The 26,519-nt window shown below is 43.6% G+C and overlaps 3 protein-coding genes across 4 annotated transcripts in view; 1 reads left to right on the forward strand and 2 right to left on the reverse strand.

The window, feature by feature from the left end:
- LOC139468494 (nuclear receptor subfamily 1 group D member 1-like) overlaps positions 1 to 13,110 on the forward strand; it is an 80,996-nt gene extending 67,886 nt beyond the window's left edge. Inside the window, exons 8-10 of the mRNA XM_071250478.1 lie at positions 383 to 541; positions 1,244 to 1,463; positions 2,741 to 13,110. Of these exons, the coding sequence (XP_071106579.1) occupies positions 383 to 541; positions 1,244 to 1,463; positions 2,741 to 2,982 (621 nt within the window). The 3' untranslated portion in view covers positions 2,983 to 13,110. The remainder of the gene's footprint in view (positions 1 to 382; positions 542 to 1,243; positions 1,464 to 2,740) is intronic.
- The window catches only part of LOC139469610 (uncharacterized), a 447,403-nt gene that overhangs the window by 128,079 nt on the left and 292,805 nt on the right, over positions 1 to 26,519 (reverse strand). The gene's annotated exons all lie outside the window — the stretch shown is intronic.
- Positions 20,952 to 25,768, reverse strand: LOC139468495 (uncharacterized). 2 transcript variants are annotated; one of them, XR_011653690.1, is made up of 2 exons: positions 22,446 to 25,215; positions 20,952 to 21,609 (listed from the first exon to the last, which is right to left on the reverse strand). XR_011653690.1 is itself a non-coding variant. In XM_071250479.1 (2 exons), the coding sequence occupies exons 1-2, from the start codon at positions 25,419 to 25,421 to the stop codon at positions 21,062 to 21,064; spliced, it is 675 nt and encodes a 224-aa protein (XP_071106580.1). In that variant the 5' UTR covers positions 25,422 to 25,768; the 3' UTR covers positions 20,952 to 21,061. The 2 variants fall into 2 exon arrangements, 1 of the variants encoding a protein (XP_071106580.1); XM_071250479.1 differs by lacking the exon at positions 22,446 to 25,215 and adding an exon at positions 25,295 to 25,768.

A 26,519-nucleotide genomic window follows, 5' to 3' on the forward strand; every position in this document is an offset into this window, starting at 1 on the left:
AATATTAGTTTGCATTTATTGAGGTAAATACTGACGTGCATACTTTGTGTACAAAAATATGTGCATCGGCTTTTACGTTAATACCTCCTTGAAATAATATTGAAGTCAATTCGTATAAATACATCAGTCAACAATACAATGTTATAATTCATGGCTCTTTTTTGATGATGCAGTAATTACACAGTCTGATGACAGACTCGATTTTCAGGATACCGATTTCGAATTTACAGCGTTTAATTTCAATATGAAAGTACAAGGTTCCTTATTCTAACCAGGTGGGTTTTTTTTTCAAATTTTGGATGTCCCAAGATGGCCTTATTTTAATACTACGTAAACAGCTCAACACCCGCTGTGTGGCTAACCGTGGTTTCTATGATGGCAGGTGTCAGGCAACATGACGGGGGAGATCTGCTGGCAGCACTTTCAGCTCCTGCTCAACAAAACCATCCAGGACGTCGTCATCTTTGCAAAGAAGATCCCCGGCTTCGCTGTGCTAGACCAGGACGATCAGATCAGTCTTATCAAGGGAGGATGCTTTGAGGTAATAGGATGCCAGACTACATAAATTACCCAGTGTATTCAATCTGGTCTGCTTTGTTTAATGTCCTGGCAAATTCGGCACCATACACCTTTATTTTGAGTCCAGCTCAAATGACACAACTCTAAAAAGAGAAATCCAATCAAAGTACAATCTACCAATAATTTATTGCTCCAGTTGACGTTTTGAACGAATATCAGTTAACATTTAAATCATTGTTATGAAAAATATAATACCTTGCCTCCATTCCGTGTCATTGCATAAAAAATTTCTCCAAAATACTGAATCCACTAGAGGGAGGGTGTGCAGTATACTTGGGTGTGCACTATACTCAAGAAAATATGGTACTATGTTTAGTTACACCATGACATACGGAATGCTGTATTGTTGGATTAATAACCGTATTTGTAATTTCCTGTTTCGATTATGCTCCTTGTATACCAAACGTTTTACTTTTATGGAAGGCTGGTGTTTGTCAACAACAGACCACGCCGCAGCCTGTCCAGCGATGTGACGATGACTATGTTATGTACAATGGCACGACAGTCAGTCATTGTTTGAATTTGTTTGAAGAATAAATCGCACCATGTCCTAGCAGGATCGTGATTTCATGCAACTAAGATCTGTTGTATGCAGGATTTCACTGATTATCTCAGACCGTCCGGCATCCAGAAGGTAATGGTATGTACCTTCTCCTGTTTCCAGGTGGCCTGCGTGGTGTGTGCTCCCTTCGTGGATGTCGACACCAACACCATCTACCTGCTGGGGAATAACTCCCTGGTCACCCGCGAGGAGATGAAGACGGGGTTCCCGCTCGGGGAGCACTTCGTGGAGCTTCTGTTCACGCTGTGTATCCGCTTCAATGCCTTCAAACTCCAGGAGTCAGAGAAGTCTCTCTTCAGCGCTCTAGTCCTCATCTCCCCAGGTGAGTCAGTGCATGTGTCCCCATCTCCCCAGGTCAGTCAGTGCATGTGTCCCCATCTCCCCAGGTCAGTCAGTGCATGTGTCCCCATCTCCCCAGGTGAGTCGGTGCATGTGTCCCCATCTCCCCAGGTGAGTCAGTGCATGTGTCCCCATCTCCCCAGGTGAGTCAGTGCATGTGTCCCCATCTCCCCAGGTGAGTCAGTGCATGTGTCCCCATCTCCCCAGGTGAGTCGGTGCATGTGTCCCCATCTCCCCAGGTAAGTCAGTGCATGTGTCCCCATCTCCCCAGGTGGGTCAGTGCATGTGTCCCCATCTCCCCAGGTAAGTCAGTGCATGTGTCCCCATCTCCCCAGGTGGGTCAGTGCATGTGTCCCCATCTCCCCAGGTAAGTCAGTGCATGTGTCCCCATCTCCCCAGGTGAGTCAGTGCATGTGTGCCCATCTCCCCAGGTAAGTCAGTGCATGTGTCCCCATCTCCCCAGGTGGGTCAGTGCATGTGTCCCCATCTCCCCAGGTAAGTCAGTGCATGTGTCCCCATCTCCCCAGGTGAGTCGGTGCATGTGTCCCCATCTCCCCAGGTGAGTCGGTGCATGTGTCCCCATCTCCCCAGGTCAATCAGTGCATGTGTCCCCATCTCCCCAGGTAAGTCAGTGCATGTGTCCCCATCTCCCCAGGTAAGTCAGTGCATGTGTCCCCATCTCCCCAGGTGAGTCACTGCATGTGTCCCCATCTCCCCAGGTGAGTCAGTGCATGTGTCCCCATCTCCCCAGGTCAGTCAGTGCATGTGTCCCCATCTCCCCAGGTGAGTCAGTGCATGTGTCCCCATCTCCCCAGGTGATTCAGTGCATGTGTCCCCATCTCCCCAGGTCAGTCAGTGAAGGTATTCCATGCCATCGATACAAGATGGAACTTATTCCCCGTGGTTAGTTATGTGATATATTATTTGATGACAAAAACTCACTATAGCTCAGTGGTTACACCACAAGTTGCTAATGTTCTCATTTCTTTCTGACGATGCACACATTCCTTTTGACTTATACATGTCTGAGTAAAGATAAAGCTTCAGTCAACTTCAGTGTACTGATCGTTTGATACATGTATCTAAATAGTTTTGGCCAGGGCTGCGATAAAACAGTTCCCAATCAGACATTTTGTTCCCAACTCTTGAGACCTGCAGTGAGTACCCGGGTAGGGCCGGGTAATAGGGGATCGGGTACCCGGGTAGTAAATTTGGACTCGTCCCAGCCCTAGTATTAATATGTTGTTGTTGTGGCTGCAGATCGGCCTGGGTTGAAGAACCGTGAGAAGGTGATGAGACTTCAGGAGATGCTGATCCAAGCGCTGGAGGCGGAGATCTCCTCCTGCCACCCGGACGAGGTGGGCCTGTTCCCCCGACTCCTCATGAGCATCTCCAGTCTACGGGAGCTGGGCGTGGAACACAGACGCATGCTGGAGTCACTCAAAGGACAAATGAGTTTCCCTCACAACCTGTACGCTGAGACATTCGATCTCATTCCGTGACACTATGGCAACGACCTTGAACCCGGTGACAAGATCAAGTCCATGGCTACTAGTAGCTGTTATATAAATACTCTACACCACGGAGGCGCTAGCCATTAATTTATTATTGCATAAACTTTCCATCAATGATAACGAGCTTTAAATGCCTCGTTAAAAATATTTATCTTGTCTTTCCATTTTGAATATTAGAAATATCTATATATATTATACATATACATTTGAATATATGACTATATTGTTTGACCGTCGTGTGACACCAGTTGTGCTTTGGCTGCTTCCATCTTCATCTGACACAGTGATTGACCACAATGACCTTCAAGGTCAAGGTCATGCTTTCTCAAGGCCATGTTGCAGACACGCGTGAGCTTGGTTTGCCGTGGCTAGATGTAGGCAGCATGCATAGTTCTGGCAGCAGTGTCTCGTCATCATGTTCGTCATCATGCCATACCATGGTGCAATGCCATATCGTCCACACGTTGGGTGACATCCTTCCCATCATGCCATAACTGTCCTTGCAGTGCGGTGTTCTTCCCTCCTCACATTGCCTTCGCCATCTTGAATGACCGATATCCACTGGCGGAACGTTGCATTTGTATAGGCGTGTTCCATGCAGTTCCGTGCAGTGTATCGAGATGGAGCACAATGTTTGTATAATGGAGTTCCTGTATTTCGTCACTGCGTGTCCAGCTACGTCTGCCATCTTTCTTGTGTCAGTACCAGTGTTGTGAGATAGACTTTATGATAATCCTGCCATGTGGTGTTAGTCGGTCAGCATAATTTATTGTTATTGTATATTGATGTTGGACTTGGCTTCAAGTTTATATAGCTTAACCTATATCTGTTCAGATGGTATGAAAAATCTATATGCAGTTTGACATGAGAGACTGCGTGATCCACACAAATGGTAGGGATCTGCCAAAATATCAAATCATCATTGTCTGGGTGTACAGAAAAGAATGCAAATGAGCATATATGTTTTGAATCAAAACCAGATTTACTGAGCACTGTTTGTGTTTATAAATCCATATTGTCCTGCTCACTGCACGTCTTGCTTGAGGTCTCAGGTGATATTCTCACCTGGTGTTATCGTGTGTGAATCGGTCAATGATATCATCATCATGCTAGTCACACCCGGTGGTGTGATGCTGGTCACACAGGTTTTATGATTGTTTTACCTGCAGATGGATGTTTTTGCGTCCAGGTGATAGATTCATGTTTGTTGTGCCCTGTGATATGATTGTGTTAATAACATCTAGTGAAATTATGAAACCCATAACACCCGGTGAAATCATCATGCTTAAACACACGTTGATATCGTGCTGTTCACATCTTGTCAAATCGCTGTTCTCATAACATCCAGTGAAATTGTGATGCTTGCAACACCCGCTGATATCATGCTTGTAACATCCGTGAAATCTACATGATCGTAACACTCACTGATATGCTTGTAACATCCGGTGAAATCATCCTGCTTGCAATGACCGCTGATATGCTCGTAACATCCGCTGATATCATGCTTGTAACATCCGGTGAAATCATGCCCTAAAAACACCAAGTGATATCCTCGTAACATCCAGTGAAATCATGCTCGTAACATCCGGTGAAATCATGCTTGTTACATCCGGTTAAATCATCATGCTGGCAACACCCGGTGCAATCATCATGTTCATAACACTCATTGCTATCATGCTCGTAACATCCGGTTAAATCATGCCCGTAACATCTGGTGAAATCATGCTTGTTACATCCGGTGAAATTATCATGCTCACAACACCTGCTGATATCATGCTCGTAACATCTTGTGAAATTATGCTTGTTATGTCCGGTGAAATCATCATGCTCGCAACACCCGCTGATATCATGCACGTAACATCTGGTGAAATCATGCTTGTTATGTCCGGTGAAATCATCATGCTCGCAACACCCGCTGATATCATGCTCGTAACATCTGGTGAAATCATGCTCGTAACGTCTGGTGAAATCATGCTTGTAACATCCGGTGAAATCATCATACTCGCAACACCCGCTGATATCGTGCTCGTAACATCTGGTGAAATCATGCTCGTAACACCCGGTGAAATCATCATTCTTATAACGCCCATTGATATCATGCGCGTAACATCAGGTGAAATCTGCCTGCTTGCAACACCCGCTGATATGCTCTGAACACCCGGTGAAATCATCATACTTGCAACACCTGTTGATATCAAGCTTGTAACGTCTTGGTGAAATCCATCATTGTAATATGTTGATTATAACCATCTCCGATATCATGCATATGGCACCCGGTGATATCCTGCTTATAAAACCTGGTAAAATCATCATGCAAATAATACCTACTAGCACATAGCATGTGGTGATATCATGTTTGTAGCACTCTCTGTCTTCATCATGCTCGTAACATCAGCCGATGTCATGCCTATAACACCTGGTGAAATGTCCCTGCAGACATGACCATGTAACACCTGGGAATAGGGTCTCCCTGATGATACCTGTCCCCTCCTGCTCTCTTCATCCACTCCCATCATCAGCCTGCCTATTTCCTGGACACTGAACTAATCTGGTGAAACACCTACACTATTTGTTTTCCTTCATTGTACACAGTTAATCTTAGTTTTATTCCTTCCCCTCATCGTGTTTCTAGGTTGTCAGCACCATGCTCTGCTCCTTGGTTTCGCCGAAGTGGTAAACGTGCACAATTCAGTTCCTTCCCACCTCAAGCTGACACATCGTGATATAACTGGAATACTGTTCAGATCGGTGTTAAAACCCAGCTCGCTCACTCACTCACTCACTCACTCACTCACTCACTCACACTGTGTCAGTCCATGAACATTATCCCATTGTTTGACAGGAAGTTGTTACATCATCTTGTCCTTCTTTGACCTTCATCATGTGGGACTTCCCACCACTGTAAGCTGACATATGTCGCTGGTAGAATGTCCTGGCGTGAAGCCCATATCACTGCAATGTCCTGTTGGTTGTTTCATGGATAATAAACCCACCCATGGAAACAGAGCACACCAGCCTGACCAGGAGCAATACTACAGCTGTGATACCCTGGAGGAAATGGGGCACTGTCAGGACGACCTCGAGAGAGCTGTCAGCTGTGTCCATTCAAGTTGTTTAATACATGTTTATGTGAATAGTTAATCTTTGCACTTTTCTCCTATTGGTTCTTTTCTGTACATGCAGACTCCAACAAAACCTGTGAATTCTAGAAACCTGTGACTTGTTGAATAACCTATGAAATATCCTTAACCAACGTTATTTTCAAAGCATGTGAAAATGTGAATTTTTCCTGTAAGACGGTGGTTGGCTGTGACTTTTCTACCGTTTTAAACGACTGTCCCTGTGAATTAGGACCCTAACCAGATCCCCGTCACTTTGCGCTCCCTGCATCGGTGTCAGTCATTGGCGGGCGCTGTGTATGAAGCTATATATATTTTGAGATTCTTAACATGTATAATATTTTTATCCATGGATTTTGTGTAGCCCTGTTGGAATGTGGGGCTTAGTGACTGTACAAGGTACTTGATACACTTGCTGTATATTGTTTGCATTTTAACACTTCCATGTACCACACCTTATTGATTTATCTATATTTTGTATCATACTATCATTTATTTATTGGTTATGCAAAGCCCTCAAACTGGCATGAACTGGCTGTTTGAAAGAGTCTATCAGTCTTTCCCATGAGGCCTCAGTTATGTTCTGATCTGATTGGTCATTTCATGTTGTGCAACTCGAACACCATCTAGCCAGCTGGACATGCACTGGTCATGCTTCAAAAACATGTTGAGTGATGGTCAAACATTGTTAAACAATGTTCCAAAATATCTCCAGCTTGTTTTATGAGAAGGTTATTTAAAGATGAGTTACACCACTGTATCTTTGAAGTATGTATCAGTTTTCTACAATTGTCTACATGTGGTGGTATCATGGATATTGCCCAAAAGTTATATAGTGGCTATAACACCTGGTGATATATATTATGATATCATAGTTATGCTACATGTTGTTATGCTTGTACGACCTGGTGATATCATGACTATGGCACCCAGTGATATGGTTGTAACACCAGGTGATATCATGACTAACACCCAGTGATATGGTTATAACACCAGTTGATATCATGACTATAACACCAAGTCATCTGGTTATAACACCTGTCCATATCATGACTATAACACCCAGTGATATGGTTATAACACCTGGTGATATCATGACTATAACACCCAGTGATATGGTTATAACACCTGGTGATATGACTATAGCACCCAGTGATATGGTTGTAAAACCTGGTGATATCATGACTATAACACCCACTGATATGTTTATAACACCTGGTGATATCATGACTATAACACCCACTGATATGTTTATAACACCTGGTGATATCATGACTATAACACCCACTGATATGTTTATAACACCTGGTGATATCATGACTATAAAACCCAGTCATATGGTTATAACACCTGGTTATAACACCTGGTGATATGACTATAGCACCCAGTGATATGGTTATAACACCTGGTGATATCAGTCTGTTAAGTGAATAATCATCATGCATGAACAAAATATGGACAAATACACTAAATTGTGGAGACAGACACCAAGACCAACCTTCTATAGTACTTTGATAACCGATAGTTATGGCAGATTTCTTCAGTTGGAGAACAATAAGTACTAATAGAGGTAAATCAAACCGGTCAGTTATTACATGGGTCTGTTATAGGTTTTCGATGCAATAATCAACTTTCCCCTAATTCTTGTCATGTTTTGGGTCGGCCACTTTGTATCATCTTCCCGAGGCAAGAGAGTTAACTGACTTTAAAAGTCCAGTTTCCACCCTTGCCGAACTAGGCTGGAATTCCTGGGCTCGATCGTAGTGCCACCAGTGGCTGTTACGAGTTAAGTCCCTTCTATACCACTCCTATGGATCAATCAGATTCCACCTCTTGTATCACTTGCATTTGTGAAATGCATCAAATCACTTGAGCACCTTGATAAAAAACTTGAAAATATTTGGAAAATAATTGTTGACAACGAGTTTGCGGTGCACATGCTGTGCAAATCCTGCAATCGCCCTAAATCTGCACGACAGTTTACGAACTGGATTTCGATTTCGGTGCGCGATTTTGATTGGACTATCCATAGACTCGTTAGTCCAGCCAAAATGTAACTCCATAATACCAACCTAGTTCGGCAAGGGTGGAAACTGGACTTTTATACTCAGTTAACTCCCTTGCCTCGGGAAGATGCTTTGTATTTGATTATAAAATGACCATTTTTTCATGATCCACCCCAAATATTTGTTTTATGATTCCTCCCCTGATTCCTTCTGAAACCCTCCCAACCCCCACCCCTCATGATAACTGACCGGCCCCTAAGCAGCTGTAATAACAGTAAGCTGAAACGAGAAAGACTCACGTTTGTTATTTTTTAAATGCAACATTTAATTAAAGTACCAGATAGGCTTATGAAACAGTTCAGGTACTATAGAAGGGTTGGCCATATGTCGAGCACTGAAGTGAAGCAGTCGGTCAGATTGTTTGGACGTATCGAGGCAGCATAGTCCCCTGTAGTATGCATATCTGTAGATGTCCCGTCGGGGCGTTCCCAACCCCGGTCTGTTCTTCCCCCTCCCACGCCTGCTGGGTGTTGATATGCAAGATGATGGTGCTCTCTCCCCTCCCGCCCCATCTCTCCCCCCTCACTCTCTGACCAACACATTACTAGGATGGCCAAACCTTGTTCCCCAGTGATAGCTGCAGAAGGTGCTGGCTACCAGTCAGTGATTGGGTAGTTCTCATGGCCACAAGTACTTCTTTGTGCTTTGGTGTAATACTGTTACCATGTTCCACTGACTCCAGACTTCATCCTAGGGACTCCAGACTGGAGACTTCATCCTAGGGATTCAAGACTAGAGACTTCATCCAAGGGACCCAGACTGGAGACTTCATCCTAGGGACTCCAGACTGGAGACTTCATCCTAGGGACTCCAGACTGGAGACTTCATCCTAGGGACTCAAGACTAGAGACTTCATCCAAGGGACCCAGACTGGAGACTTCATCCTAGGGACTCCAGACTGGAGACTTCATCCTAGGGACTCCAGACTGGAGACTTCATCCTAGGGACTCCAGACTGGAGACTTCATCCTGGGGACTCAAGACTGGAGACTTCATCCTGGGGACTCCAGACTGGAGACTTCATCCTAGGGACTCAAGACTAGAGACTTCATCCTAGGGACCCAGACTGGATGCTTCATCCTGGAGACTTCATTCTACTCAGCCCATTCCTTAATTCTGGTGAAGTCTGATTCATGCCCAGGATTTAAACCTGTGGCTTGTTATTGGGCCGTACACATCCTAGCTAACATCAGCTACCCATCTCTACTTGAATAATGATACTGCTTGTCAGAACATTGCAGACCCAAGGGAGGTAACTCTCAGTGCTTCAGAGTTGTAGTGATGTGTATTTGTGTGGGTTTAAGTGCATCATTAGTGTCTGTGTATGTAGATGTGTGTCATGTTCATGGTTGAAGTGTTCTGTCTTTCTCCAAGGGCCTATTGCCCAGCTCACTCTAGTGTAGTGTACTATGCAACAATGTGTACCCCCTTCTCCACTAGGCCGTCACAGGATCTGTCTACTCATGCCATTCCTTGCAGTAAGGAATATGTTCCTTTGTCATATCAGGGTTCCAGGGGAATAGCATAGATTAAGAAGACATATCCCATTGAAGAATTAATGTCGATAAAATGTTTGTACATTTGTATGTGTATTGAAAGACAATTTCCACATATAGAGGAGAGCTGTTGATATGGGTTACCAAATCTGACAAAGATTCTGTTAGATGTGAGACCAAAAATTGGTACCATGTTTATTTTTTGTTGTTTTCCAGTTACTGTATTTTTACATTAGTGTCTTGTAATTGGGCCAAGCTGCATTTGTTAGTTGAAGTTTAACCATTGGCGGAAACATTCAGATATTAGCTGTAACATTTGTCTCATGCTTGTACACTCATGACAGTATGTAGAATTGTCTGTCAACTCGCCCCAGCTAGCTAGTTGCCTCGATGCATGAGGGATTGGTTTGCTTTCATCCAAGCAGTAATTGGTGGCTTCCAGCAGAGGCTGAAGGCATGGGTACATTTAAGCAGAAACTGGGGGTTGTTTCCTGCCTGGTGAGGCTGGAGACTTGGTTTTGGCACAGCATGGAGTGGATCCTTGGTCTCTTCCTTGGATAGGCTCAAAAAGTGTTTTCTGCTTAGCAGGAACTGGGGGCTTTGCTTCTGTTCAGAGGGGACTGAAGGCTTAAATTCTGCCTAGTAAAGACTGAATGCTTGGTTGCTTAAGGTCTGGTTACTACTGGAAACTGAAGGTCTGGTTACTGCTTAGGGATGTGAGGCATGGTTACTACTTAGGGATGTGAGGCATGGTTACTGCTTAGCGGGGCTGAAGGCCTGGTTACTATTTTGCAGGGACTTTAGGCTTGGCTACTGCCGAACAGGGACTTTAGGCTTGGCTACTGCCGAACAGGAACTTAAGGCTTGGCTACTGCCGAACAGGAACTTAAGGCTTGGCTACTGCCGAACAGGAACTTAAGGCTTGACTACTGCCGAACAGGAACTTAAGGCTTGGCTACTGCCGAACAGGAACTTAAGGCTTGACTACTGCCGAACAGGAACTTAAGGCTTGGCTACTGCCGAACAGGAACTTAAGGCTTGACTACTGCCGAACAGGAACTTAAGGCTTGGCTACTGCCGAACAGGAACTTAAGGCTTGGCTACTGCCGAACAGGAACTTAAGGCTTGGCTACTGCCGAACAGGGACTTCGGCATGGTTTGGCTTCAATACATTGACATTAAACACCTGTACAGTACATGTTCAAAGTTATGATTTTTGACACCTGAGAGTGTGATAGGTCGACATGAAAGATTGTGAATACACACTCAGGTGTGATGAAGTCAACACTGACCTGAGGTACGGATTTAGACGTCAGTGAAAAGGCAGTACCCTTCAATACTATGTGAGATGTTGGCACTTTGGAGGATTTCTAAAGGTAAAGGGTGTCAACAAAGAAGTGTACACTTTCTTCAAGCATCGACATCAATTGACCATTGCTGAGGTGATGATGGATGTTGAACGGTTGCCATGGAGAAGACAATAAGCAGCTAGTTGAATGACCCTGTGATGATACTTCTAGGTGCTATCAGATCAAAGATTGCATACCATGCTTCATGTGTGTTCTATATCCCTCCTCCAGCTCCTTCCACATATTGCTGTCGTCTTTGGTACTTATTAGGTGACTGTGCTCAGTTCGATAGTGTGTAGCCGTTCTCCCTGTCATCCGTCGGCCTCCGACACCCAGGGAGACGATGCCCTTGGTTCCTTCTAACCACCACATGTCACACAGCTCCCTTCCTCCTCCGTAGTTCACAGCATCACCACTAGAGGGCTCTCTTCAAGGGAGATAACCCCGTGTTTACAGGACTGGGTTTACAGGTGTTTGGGTCCTAGATCCGGTGAATATTGTTAATTGATGTTTTTGTTTCCAAGGTTTTATTTTATTGCAGAAATAAACTGGTTGATTGACAGCCCACAGTAGAGAGTCAGAACAACACCAACAAACTTTGTTAATTATTAAACTTTGTTAATTCCATGAACAACATTTTACGAACGTTGTTCCTGCTTATGAATGATGCGTACTGCACGTAACAGTATTTTGTGTACCCTGATTTTTAGGCTATTTATGATGTATATGGTTTTATCATATCGAGTGTTAGGTATTGGCACCAGCTTATGTTGTACAGATTGCCAGTTAATGGATGAAATGGTTGATACAACATCATGTCATGTTAATAGTACAAGGTCAGAGTTGCACAGGATATTCCTTTCTAGGGCCTAGGGGATGTACTTTGTGTACATGCTCAGATCCATTGTAGTCTTATTTGGCCTGCAAATTATGTTTAGTTCAAAAGATAACCAAGTAACACTCGAGATGCCATGGTGTCCTGGCCCCATCATGTGTGTTCCTTGCAGGGATGCTACTTTACCTAACCCTGTTCCACTTTCGGGAAAAATATTTTGTATACATAGACAAAAATTTGCAAGTTATTATTGCAAAGTATGTTTAATTCAACTGAAGATTCCAGGCTTCAATTTTTGTTACAAGGGACAGATGTCTGCCCCTCACAGTGGTCTTCGTCACTGACATTGTCTACACTGAATGTGTAGCGAGGTCATGAGCTGCTGTGGTGTATTTGCCACCTGGTTGTTGGGTCTATTGGCGCTGGAATATGTTTTGTTATCTTTGCACAATCTGTTCTATTTTTGTCTGATACCACTGTTGGGAGTACCTTTTGTACACCACCCAATATTTACACTTTACTCATTTGTGAATAGATCTCTGATAAAAAGGATTAAGACTTTGCAACTCTGATCTTGTTCCTAGTTGAAGTTTTTACAAAATGTACCGGTGGTGTGTAGACACTATGTCAACATATATACATCTCAAATACTATCTGGTATTTTAACATTGGTGTAATTGTTTTCATTGTTGCATTAATTCTTTTAATATGGAAATGTCGAAACTATTTTATTTATGACTGTGTTCCTTATTTATTTCATCCATTTTTTCAGAATTGTTTATCCCACTTAGTGCTATGAAATAGTTTTGAGGTATTTATTTTGTTGCTTAGTTACGACTCCTGTTTCCGGCCCCACTGTGCTGATACCAAAGTGTGAGGACCACAACCCGATATGTGTATGTCAGGACGACATTCCATGTCCGTTATCGGCGGCGGCGGCGATCAGCTGGCACAAGACGCTGACGCCCTGTATCTCCCCCAGTTGTTGTCAACATGTTATGTGGAGCCCCAGCGACTCCAACGTGTGCAGCGTCATGTCGCTGTAAAGTTTGAACCACAGCAACACTCAGCATTGCTCATGGCAGCCGTGTTCCAGGGCCTGCACCTGAGCAATATGACTCTCGTATCTCCTGGTCTTTAACATAGACTTGCAACAGTGCTCAGATTGCTGTGTTAAACAGACCCTGTTGTCGTAACACACTATGTCTCTCAGAGTTATTCCGGGGATGTTTTTAGATTTTATTTTTTCTGACCCTTTTGGGAAATAAGAAATGATTTTGTTAAAGTGTATTTTTGGCTATATCGAGAAGTGACTGTATTTGATGACAAGGATATCAGTACTGCCGTTAGTTAACCTTACCTTTAGATAAGCATGTCTTGCTCAGAATGGATTGGTGTCCTACTTTTGAAGCATATGAAGTATGAACTATCTTGTTAAAAGTACTGTTTTTTTCTTAGAACAACTTTTGTGATAAATAGTATGTCACACTCAAACAGACTTTGAAATAGTTTTTTATTTAAAATACTTTTCTCACCGACCATTTTTGTATATCTCTCTTCAGGCTGGAAATTGTTTAAGAAACACAGACAATTGTAACTGAAGGTGGGCTTGTAAACCTCCTGACATTGGTTTAAAGAAACATTTGAAGAGACACAGTTGCACAGTGTCATGTCTAGTGCTTTATATCACACAGTCTCATGTTTTGTGCTAAATATTACAGTGTCATGTTTAGTGCTAAATATTACACAGTGTCATTTCTAGTGCAACATATCACAGTGTCATGTTTAGTGCTACATATTACAATGTCGTGTTTACTGCTTCATATTACACAGTGTTGTGTTTAGTGCTACATATTACACAGTGTCATGTCTAGTGCTATATGTCACACAGTGTCATGTTTAGTGCAACATGTAACACATTGTCATGTTTAGTGCTACATATTACACAGTGTCATGTTTAGTGCTTCATATTACACAGTGTCATGTTTAGTGCTACATGTTACTGTACAGGTACATATTATTTCTATCTACGTGTGAAATAGTGTTATGTATTACATGTTCTCTGCATTTTCCTTCAATGTTTACTGAGTCTCTTGTCAAGGGGTGGCCATTTAGAGCACACGGCCATGATAACACTTTCATTTTATTCCGCCAATATGTCTGACTTGTCAGGTTTACAGACAACATCCATACACATATAGAATAGCGGGAAATGAAAAGAGAATAGGCAGCAAGAAAGAAGCTGTTGTGTATAAATTAGTAGTTGAAGATGAAATAGGGACACAGCTTCGAGCCTCGTGAGTTGTCTCCCCTGACCCAGTGACCTGCAAGTTGCTGTCGCTGCCCTCAATGGCCCCAGGAGCAGTGCTGAGTGGTTGTTGATTTGGAACTGTGCCAATTGTCAGTTGGACTCATCGTCTAAGAAGAATGAAGCATAATGTTGTCTTGAAAAACAAGGCTTCTGATTAGGGCTTGAGAATTGGTGCTGACTTCTGAACCTTGGAAAAGTGATAATGTGTACAATGTTCAAGTAGGCGTTACATGATTGACGTGCATGCATCTGGCTGTCCACAGATTTATCAAGTGTCAAATGTTGACATGGTTTTGTTAAAACAGCTTTGAGTATGTTGTTTTTATTCATGAAATTTCTGATCTAATGTTGTGTAGGTTTTATCACTTGGTTGAGATTCAGTCCAATATGGCACTCTATGCATATACTTACAGGGTGAGCACTGGTCCCAGGCTGGCTTACCCTGTTAGTGGCTGCCACTGGGACCACCCTGGCACCACGCTGGGACCACCTCAGGCCAGTGCTCACATTATTGCAGTATTTCCCTAGCTCTGTGTGACTACTAGTGTTGCCACCTGGTGGTCATGTGTGAATCTCCCTCTTCCCTATGTGAGTAACACACATTAAAGTCTGCATCGTCCTCAACTACCTCTTTGTTGTTTGTTGTATGTTAGACTGCCTCTGTGGTCTTGTGGAGAGAGCGTCTGCCTGGAGACCGCCTCCGTGGTCTTGTGGAGAGAGCGTCTGCCTGGAGACCGCCTCTGTGGTCTTGTGGAGAGAGCGTCTGCCTGGAGACCTCTTCTGTGGGCTTGTGGAGAGAGCGTCTGCCTGGAGACCTCTTCTGTGGGCTTGTGGAGAGAGCGTCTGCCTGGAGACCGCCTCCGTGGTCTTGTAGAGAGAGCGTCTGCCTGGAGACCGCCTCCGTGGTCTTGTGGAGAGAGCGTCTGCCTGGAGACCGCTTCTGTGGGCTTGTGGAGAGAGCATCTGCCCAGAGAGTAGAAGGTGGATAGTTCTATCTCTGTCTGCATCATACAAAAGAAATTAACAGGTGTTAAGCTGCCGTATGGTATCTCAGTGGGCTAGCACTATAAAACCGAGAGAAGGCGGATTAGTACAAGCAGCCACACTCACACATGCATACATTTCACTATATAAGTGCAGTAATTTTGAACACTGCATTAAACTTCATCTTGGTTTACAGTCATGCAAGAGGACAAATGATTCCCCATGCATGTTTCCCTGTGGAGATTCAGGGAGAAGTAGGTCCCCAGTACCCCATGCTCGTCTCCCTGTGGAGATTCAAGGAGCAGAACAGGTCCCCAGTACCCCATGCTTGTCTCCCTGTGGAGATTCAGGGAGAAGTAGATCCCCAGTACCCCATGCTTGTCTCCCTGTGGATATTCAGATTCTGTGGTGTTAGTTGGATATATTGTAGACAGAGTTCGCCCTTCACTTATTGATCAATATGTATTAGGTAATGTCGACACCCCCAACAACAATAATAATACTTGTTCTACATAGAATAGTCTCTTACCTCACTGGCTTATTTAAAAATGGTTATTACTACCATTTGAAATTATGTTTATAATATTAATAATGTCAGTTGGGAGAAAAGGATCCCATGTATTAGTTATATAAACTAAATAAACTAGGATTTTTGTAAGTTTTGTTTGGGTCCATTTTCTACGAATTGTGGGGCCATTTTAACTCCAATTTGGGGCCATTTTGTTTATTACCCATGAAAATCAGAATGAGCTCAAGTAAAATCATTTTGATGTGAAGAATATAACATGTTCTCCGTGTTTCATTTTAAACCTGCAGTGGTAAGTCTTATAAAACTCCGAGGTATGCAGTGTCTTACCAATAAACTACTTCAGTCCTTCAACACAGCATGGCACTAATACTACGAAGAAGCTGCATGCTCTGCTCCCGTGGTGGTTGTAGTGTCAAGTGGACATGCATCAATACTTTCTCTACACCTTCGCGATCTCTCAGCCATTGCTTCAATCAGCTGTAGGCAATGCGTATCTGTTGGAAGCATTCAGGTGCTGTTTCACATATCTCTTAACGGCAACGCTTTTTTCAAATCAAAAACAAAACACACTTTATCACACATTGTTAGTAATAACGTATGACATTTGAAAGTATGACTTAAAAACTGTCAAGGTGATGGCGGTTCATCATACTTATATATTCAATGATAACTTAGTGTACAGTAATTAATGATAACATGCTCTCCTCACAAGTGAAGCTTTACAGAATTTTAGCAAGTTTTCTACTATAGCTGGATCATAATCATTCATTAAATTAACAAAATATTTGGATGTGCATTTCCTTAAATATTTCTTTGGTACAAAAAGATTTCTCAAATCATTAAAACATCGGCATTTCATTATTATGTGGAATTCATCCTCTAACTCATTTAAATTACAATTCTGACAGATTCGTTTACTTTTTTCAACATATTTCTTCCAACATTTATGTTATTTTTGGCACCTCCAGTTCTTAAAAGAGCTAAGTATCTTCTATGCATTAAATATGTTTTGCAATAAACATATGGTTCAGCATTTAATGAAAATTGCCAGGCAACAGAACAAAGGCACGTGGTAACCCCTACGGTCTTTCACGTGAGAGTCGGAATTGAAATTCAATATATTGATATTTTTATTCAATATTAGAATATTCAATTCTTTGAAAGGCATTTAGAAGTGATACACATGAGGAAGAGAATTTATGGATGTCAACGTTTTTTACAGAGTAATTTATATATCAATGAGGTCGTTCGGTTATTAATAAATAAATTTTGAATGTCATATTTATTTTCCCAGCGGCACTTTGGTGTATATGGTCTCTGGTTTAGGCGTGGTCGGTAGACCTGTGACCTTAAAATTTATACACAGCGTCACGGTCCAGTGACAAGTCCAATTAACAACAGATTCCCGGTGACGCAACTGTGTAAAACACATAGCTCGTTTCAACCCCGCTATAGAGGAGGAAAGCCATGCAACCACGGCCTATAATCTGCTAAATATAGAAACACTTAATGTAATTAAATCTCATTTAAGTCGCGAAGTCTTCCTTTAAACTGGGTACGATCGGATGACATTACAAACAGTTCAACGCGCACGTACAATTCAGGTTTTATCAAATATTTTCTTTGTTTCATTCAGCGAAATATTCTGAATAAACAGCTCCGCATTCTTCGGGCCTAGGGCGGTCATAAAACCTCGCATAATCCCCGCGCTCGCTCAAGATTTAACGCTTTCTTTAGAAAACTTTCCAGAAAACAATCTTATGAAGTCGGCCAAACGCACGTGTCCGGCTAACCAATCATATCCTCTTATTCCAGCGCACCTGCCAGGGGACGCTACCGGACACAGCCTCCCAGCTCAACACACGACCCTGGCTAACTCCGCGGACTGCGTATATAGGAATACATTTAATACAGATGACTGACGACTCTGCCTGTGGAACTGTGTGTCCCAGTGTCTTTACTGTGGTGTACCATATACGGTAGACTTGCACAAGTCTCTTAGGCAATACTTATTAGTTTCAATCATAATTTCTAGAATATGTAAATAATACGAACAAGTTGTCCCTTTAAGAGACTCGAGTCCTTACTGTCCACATATCTAGACCTGTCTATTTGGAGGATAGAATTACCACACAACCATGAACTTTTCTTTCAGTACAGCCTTGGTGCAAGGCTACATGTACGGTTCTATCTGAGTGTGATCATATTGTACACCAGCTACGCTATTGTCTGCCTGTGTAAAGTTCAACTGTACTGTATAACGGGTGTTGTTCAATCAACGAGTACCTGCTTCTGAATCATGTGAAGCTATCCAATCATTCATCAGGCAAAAGAATACCTACCTACCTATATGATGTATGTTCATTCAATGATGCGGTCGTAAAATATCCCAACTTATGATCTAATTAGTATTGAGTAAATTAGTTGGCATACCATTCCAATTACCGCGTTTCTTGTCGCTAATATACTCTCCAAAACAAGTAGGGGATAGTCGGAAATATCAGATGATTACAGAAATACAAAGCTATCGAGAGTATGGAGATGGGTGGATAAGATAAAGGAAGGGGCCGAGTGTGAATTAACATGACAATCAACAGAATATGTTGGCGGTATATTGTAAGGGTGCAAACAGCTAAGATAGACGGACGACACGGGTGTGTAGCAAAAAAACAACCCTAAAGTTTGAGAAGTCATTTATCCTACGGAAGCGTAGTAGGGCCACGATGAATTTTTTGTTGTTGTCTAAGTATCTCCTACCTAGGACTTACTATCTCCCATGTATGACTTACTATCTCCCACGTAGGACTTACTATCTCCTACGTAGGACTTACTATCTCCCACGTAGGACTTACTATCTCCCACGTAGGACTTACTATCTCATACGTAGGACTTACTATCTCATACGTAGGACTTACCATAGCCCCTATCTCACATTCACGAATCTGAACACGAATGAACACGATTTAACGTTCTTTCCTTAAATCGCGTTAGAACGTATGAAGGTCGCGCATTCATTCGTGTTCATTCGTGTCAAGTCGTATTGAGTATTTATGTGTAATGTAGATGATCTACACGTACGGAGTATTTATGTATAATGTAGCTGATCTACACGTACGGAGTATTAATGTACAATGTAGCTGATCTACACGTACGGAGTATTTATGTACAATGTAGCTGATCTATACGTACAGAGTATATATGTATAATGTAGCTGATCTACACGTACGGAGTATATATGTACAATGTAGCTGATCTACACGCACAGAGTATATATGTATTATGAAGCTGATCTATACGTACAGAGTATTTATATATAAAGTAGCTGATCTACACGCACAGAGTATATATGTATTATGAAGCTGATCTACACGTACAGAGTATATATGTATAATGTACCTGATCTACACGTACGGAGTATATATGTACACTGTAGCTGATCTACACGTACGGAGTATTAATGTACAGTGCAGCTGATCTACACGTACGGAGTATTTATGTATAATGTAGCTGATCTACACGTACGAAGTATTTATTGCAGGATATTACAGCGATGGCCCACCTCCCTGAGGAAGGTGGGCTATGTTGAAAGAATGACAAAGACGCAACAGTGGATTTAATGGCCGAGGGTGTGGAGGTTCTAAAGGGCTACCCCAATTTAGCAATGGAATAAATAGTATTTATGTGGCGACTTGAGTCGCCAAACATATTTGTTAATATATAATTAATGGTAAGGCCCAAATGGCGGAAATGTCACAACCCGACCACAGCTGCGGGTCTAAATGGGAGCGAACGCCGCCAGGCCAAATTTAATTGTTAATATATACTTAATGCTACGGCCCAAATGACGGAAACGACGCAACCCGACCACAGCTGCGGGTCTAAATGGGAGCGAACGCCGCCAGGCCAAATTTAATTGTTAATATATACTTAATGCTACGGCCCAAATGACGGAAACGACGCAACCCGACCAACGCTGCGGGTCTAAATGGGAGCGAACGCCGCCAGGCCCAGCTATGTGGCAACTTGCGTTGCCAAATATAATTGTTACTAGATTCCCGAGTGAAAACCCGGGAAAGACTGGGTTCCAACTGGTAAGAAGGTAACCCAGTCTGGGTTCCCGCTGGAAAGCAGGTAACCGGAAACCCTAATTAGTATATATATCAATATAAATTATGATGATATAGGAGGTAGCCCAGAAGAACCACGCCACTCCACGACTTGTTTTATTCACATTGTCAAGATATGTACAATATTAGAGAGATATATAATTAGATATGTACAATTTGTTGTGCCTGGTACCTGTCATAGACAATAAAATTGATGTACAATGGAAATGAGATAGATGGAGGCAAACAGGGCGGGCGGGTGGGAAAGCGGAGAGCGACAATGCGATGTTCCACGGATTGACAGCTGTGCGAAAGTGAAGAGTAGAGACGGTTACGTAATGAAAAAATAAAACAGTGATTACGTCACCACGAGATGGTTACGTAACTTCCGAAGACACGCGCGTGCTATGACGTAGCAGGAAGTAAGTAAAATTGTAAACATAAGATGATATACCTGCAATAAAAACATTTAGTCGCTAGTACTAAATGTAATTATTGCAGGATATTACAGCGATGGCCCACCTCCCTGAGGAAGGTGGGCTATGTTGAAAGAATGACAAAGACGCAACAGTGGATTTAATGGCCGAGGGTGTGGAGGTTCTAAAGGGCTACCCCAATTTAGCAATGGAATAAATAGTATTTATGTGGCGACTTGAGTCGCCAAACATATTTGTTAATATATAATTAATGGTAAGGCCCAAATGGCGGAAATGTCACAACCCGACCACAGCTGCGGGTCTAAATGGGAGCGAACGCCGCCAGGCCAAATTTAATTGTTAATATATACTTAATGCTACGGCCCAAATGACGGAAACGACGCAACCCGACCACAGCTGCGGGTCTAAATGGGAGCGAACGCCGCCAGGCCAAATTTAATTGTTAATATATACTTAATGCTACGGCCCAAATGACGGAAACGACGCAACCCGACCAACGCTGCGGGTCTAAATGGGAGCGAACGCCGCCAGGCCCAGCTATGTGGCAACTTGCGTTGCCAAATATAATTGTTACTAGATTCCCGAGTGAAAACCCGGGAAAGACTGGGTTCCAACTGGTAAGAAGGTAACCCAGTCTGGGTTCCCGCTGGAAAGCAGGTAACCGGAAACCCTAATTAGTATATATATCAATATAAATTATGATGATATAGGAGGTAGCTCAGAAGAACCACGCCACTTAGCACCAAAGTGCTACCCCACACCCCACGGCCGCGGATGATGATACGCGTGCCCGCCATGATTGCCTCATAAGAAAGATGTCTTACCTTTATATTTACTTACTTGAAAATTTGGACCAAGGCATGATCGATATCCTTTACGAAAGCTACTATCCCTTTACAACTAAGGTGGATTCCCTCCCACTGGAACCAGGACCGGTCAGTGGCCACTATTCTAGGATGGGGGATAAAAGAGAACTTAGGAAGGTCGCGGAGACGATTGGCTAACCGCCTATTGAGCTTAGATCTACTCTTTTCCACCTTACGTGGGTCGCGTGCGGAATGCCAATACCTTCGTTGTAGGATACCGGAAAAACAGACATGGGTGTTTGGTAGGTGTGCCTGGATCCGCATGATTGACGTCTCCATATCTATGAGGAGCTGGCTGGTCTTCGTGGAGCCCAAGTCATTGGATCCCAAGTGTATAACGACAGCTGAAGGACTGCGCCGCGTTGCCTCCACCTGAGCGTCGATCACCCTGTCCAGGTCGTTCCACCGCAGTCCGCCCCTTGCCAACCACAAAATCTTTTTGTGGGGCACAAGCTCCGGGCGCTGTGGGGACAGCTGTTGCCTCGCCCTTGTCATAAAGCTTGAGCCCACCATCCAGACTGGAACAAATGTACTATAGTAGCATTTGGCAGTTATTAGTTATTTGCCTTTAGTTCTTGTTAACTAACATGAATAATTATGTCACAGGAAGACGTATATACGACTGATAGCATTCAGACTTCCACCTGCCATATTGCTGGATGAGATGTGGTGGTACCCCATTGATAGCTGCCGTTGTTGCTGCCCCGATTCGGAAAGAGTGGGAAGAATAACTTTCAGTACCTATTGAGCTGAGGGCCAAGGCCTTTTTTAGGACCGCTTGGAACTGATACCTGGTTAGCGGTGAATGGTCAAAGTGGATAAATGCTTGGGCGGGGCCAGATGGGCGTACCTTTAAGTATGCCTTAAGGGCAGCCACTGGGCAGGGTGATTTACCTGGTGTCGGCTCTATACCCACTGAATTGCCGTACCCATGTTGGTCACCTTTGGAGTGTGGAAGGTGGATCGTAGCTTTCTCCGGTTCGCCTGATATACTTACGTTATTGATGGAGCAGCCTGGCTGTGACATCTTAGTTTGAACTAGTTCACTTACTCTAAAGAAACCAAAGAAGGCTATACAATAGACAGCTCTGAAAAGGCATACCTCGTATGACGAAGAACAAACCTGTGTGAGATTGTTGATGACCACCTTCAACAGATCCAGAGTAATAGGTTTCCTTGTGTCCTGGCGCCCTCTTGACTTGTACATACCTGTTATTAGTTTAGTAACCAGGAAATGATTGGTACAGTCTTCCATACCTTTAAATTTATGGTTGGCGGATATACCAGCGATATATGTTTTTACTGTGTTGGGAGAATGGTTGGTGACTGACAAATGAGCAATAAAGTTTACGACCTGATCTAGGGGGACTGGCCACGTTTCTGGAAGCTGATGCACCGATCTGAACTGCTTCAGCGCGTTGATGCCTGTCCTGTAAGTCGACCAGGTATTTTCAGACAGTGACTGTAGTAGTAGCCTGTCAACTTCTTGCTTCAGATGTGCCATATGTTGTCTGGAACCGGCGTTGGCGCAGGCTCTGCTTCCGGTGCTACTGCCCGGAAACGATTGAACTGAAACCTCGAGAGTGCATCGGCTATAACATTGGAATTAGTTGCAATGTATTTTGACTTAAACAAAATGTTATAGTTAAGACAAAGGAGGATGAGGCGGCGGAGAAGATTCATCACCCGAGGGGCTTTGGTTGATTGCTTGTTGATGATTGCCACCACTGCCTGGTTGTCACAGTAGAACAGTATTTTCTTGTTCATCAGCTGTGTTCCCCATAGTTGAATGGCGCAGACGATGGGAAACAGCTCCAGAAAGGTCATGTCAAGTGTTGTCCCATCCTTAACCCAATGGTCAGGCCATCTACCGCAGAACCATCTGCCCTGAAGGTAGGCCCCAAAACCTATGCTCCCTGCTGCATCTGTGTAAAGCTGAAGGTGAGAGTTGTCCACCCACAGCTTGTCCTGAAATACTGATACACCATTAAAGTTCGTGAGAAATGTAAGCCACATTTGAAGATCCTGTTTTACCCATTCTGTGATTCGAATATGATGGAAAGGTTGCTTACCTTGGCAGAGGAGGTCGATGAGTCTTCGACAGAATGCTCTACCCATTGGGATGGCCCTACACACAAAATTGAGCTTACCAATGAGTGACTGTAATTCTTTCTTTGTTGCCTTAGAGTTTGATGTGGCGAGTATGTGCTGAATTTGGGCTGTGATTTCACTGATCTTACCTTCCGGTATTCTCACCTGCATAGCTAGCGTGTCTATTTCGAGGCCCAGAAATGTAAGTTGAGACACTGGACCTACTGTTTTATCCTGGGCGATGGGAATACCAAGATGAGTTAGCATTTCTAATGCAGACTGCAAATAGGATTGGCATTGTGTTGTGCCCTGCTGTCCCCCCGTCAGAAAGTCATCAAGGTAATGCATAATCGGTATTGCTGGGATACGCTGACTTATGCACCATTGGAGAAATGAGCTGAAGGTCTCAAAAATAGCACATGATATCGAGCATCCAAATGGTAAGCATTTATCAAAGTAAAATTTACCTTCGAATTGGATACCCAGCAGTTCGAAATCATCCGGGTGCACTGGTATAATTCTGAATGCTGACTTGATGTCGAACTTTGCAAGCAGTGCTCCCTTTCCCAAGTGTTGCACCATCTGTACAGCTTCGTCGAACTTGGCATAAGAGACTGAACATGCTTGCGGATCTATGTGGTCATTAATTGACCCTCCTTTTGGATAAGACAGATGATGAATTAGACGGAAATCATCGACTTTCTCACCTTGGCATTGTTGTGATTCTGCCTGTTTCTTTGGGATTAGACCTACAGGGGATACTTGCAAGTTAACAAAGGGGATAGTGCTAAACGGTCCTGCCATTCTGTTAAGATCCAGTTCTTTTTTAAGCTTTTGTCTAACTATGTCCCTCCTATGTTTATGGGTTGCGGATTGTAAGTTACCTGCTAGCCGACTATGGCGTGTACCTTGGAACTCGAGTTGGAAACCAAATGTAAAACCATCGAGCAAATATTGCGCATCCTCTGCGTTTAACTGAGAATAACGACACAACCATGGTGTTAACTTATCTAGTTTGACGGGAGTAGGAGCCAAAGACCTTACCTCTAGTTCCTCTGGTTGACTGCCTTGGGCCATTAAAGCGTGGGCTTGAGCCATTAAAGCGTGAGCTTGAGCTATTGATTGAGAGGGGGGGTCGTGTGACCCCCTGTCCTCGAAAGCAGGTCGACGCCCCGTGAGCTGTTTCGCCGCACTTACTGCATATGTGGGAGTACGCGCAGCTGTACTTTTTACACCCATGAGGTTTGTTGAATGCGTAGCATAGGTTAAGTACAGGGTCTGAAACACTTGAAGCAGTCAGCTGACCGAATGTACCACCTACCTGTTGACGCCCCGACTGCGGGATCATGTATTTTAGCCATAGCTCACCGTCAAGTTTGTCCCATTGTCGTAGAGGGTCTCTAGCCATCCTATGTCGGAATTGCTGGTCGTATAGACACCAGGCATCCGGTCCACATCTAAGTGCCGCTGAACGGATTGTTTCCATGTACGATAATAGGCTTTGCACTATCCGTAGGCTGAAATGTTTGGCAAGGTATATGTTCATGTAAATATGGAAAGCGGATGTCCAGCTTCCCAGTGTTATTTTCCTCGTTGGCGCTTTGACAGGTTTAAATAGTACCTTACCTGCAGTATCTGTGACCATAGTTAGCGCTTCGCTGTCCTCGGTGCCCGCGTCGTTGGGTAGAAGTGTCCCGATGTCCACATACTCACCTCGCCATACCTTTTCCCTGGTTTGTTGTTTGACGTGTGCATCGATAAACTCTGAGTTGAAGACGAGGGATTCCCCCGACGGACGATTTTCATTGGCTGACGTGTTCGGTAGTGACACGTCACTGTGAGCCTCGATCTGAAAAGGCGGGTTAACCCCACCTGGACCGCACGCATCGAGAGAAAGCGCGGGAATGTCAGCACTGTCGGTGCTACGTTGTTGGCCCATGTTATTGGCCCCCGATTGCCCCAAGAGCGCCCAGATTTGTTGCAGCTGCTGCGCTACTGATGCGGTTTGATTATTATGCAAAACGTGATCAGTTTGTTTGGGCACGGGCGCAGTGGAAGCCAAAATACCAGATGGTATTGACACACGATTATTTATGGAATATTGTAACTCACCGTCCGCTGTAGCGCTTGGCTCGATGGTGATCCCGTTCACCTCTCTTGGGGGTGGGGTGACAACTCGTGCCTGTTTGGCCCCCCTGACCAAGCGATGGTTGATGGCGGCTCTTCTTTTCGCGGGCATGATCTATCAGCGGTTTTGATAGGAGTATGACTAAACGTCAGCGAAGCTATAAGATAGGTCTATCGGCGGTTGCGAGAAAGGTATGACTAAACGTCAGCGAATGTAGTATTGAAGGATGAGATAAAACGTAGAAAGCGGAGAAAGCGGAGAGCGACAATGCGATGTTCCACGGATTGACAGCTGTGCGAAAGTGAAGAGTAGAGACGGTTACGTAATGAAAAAATAAAACAGTGATTACGTCACCACGAGATGGTTACGTAACTTCCGAAGACACGCGCGTGCTATGACGTAGCAGGAAGTAAGTAAAATTGTAAACATAAGATGATATACCTGCAATAAAAACATTTAGTCGCTAGTACTAAATGTAAATATGTACAATGTAGCTGATCTACACGTACGGAGTATATATGTACAATGTAGCTGATCTACACGTACGGAGTATATATGTACACTGTAGCTGATCTACACGTACGGAGTATATATGTACAATGTAGTTGATCTAAACGATCACTGTATATATGTATAACTGAAACGTACATGTGTTTTGGTATAATCAAGTTAACGCTTCACAAAGTCGTGCTTTTATTGATGTATCTCCCACGTGAGGGAAAGGCTTATTAGATAACCTCGTCATGTTCCAAGAAGAATCTTGCGGTGTTGCTTCCGGGCAAATTACAGGTTAAATTATTAACGCACGAGAGTCACTTTTACCTCCGGGAAAAAAACGAAATTCTTTTCATGATCTATGTTCCTTGGTAAAAAGGAAACCTTTGTAAGGCTGTGAAAATGTTCAATTATGCCATTTTATTGAACCCTGATCATGTTTAAAGAAAGAACACGAGAGAGTACCTTGGCAACTATGGCGGCATGATTACATCAATCTCGTGAGGAATCCGGATAAAACGAGGTCGACATAACAAGGACTAAATGTAGAGGGTGGTCAGGTTCGTGTCCGTGGTGAGCGTTGCTCTCAATATTAACCACTGGTATGTTAAGCGTACATCAATTACAGGTGGCCGTGATATAGCTGGAATATTGCTGACTCTCTACAAGTTACATTAATTACAAGTGGCCGTGATATAGCTGGAATACTGCTGA

Source organism: Haliotis cracherodii, unplaced genomic scaffold (genome assembly GCF_022045235.1).
Source record: "Haliotis cracherodii isolate W230 unplaced genomic scaffold, xgHalCrac1.p SCAF_2, whole genome shotgun sequence".
Lineage (NCBI taxonomy): Eukaryota > Metazoa > Mollusca > Gastropoda > Lepetellida > Haliotidae > Haliotis > Haliotis cracherodii.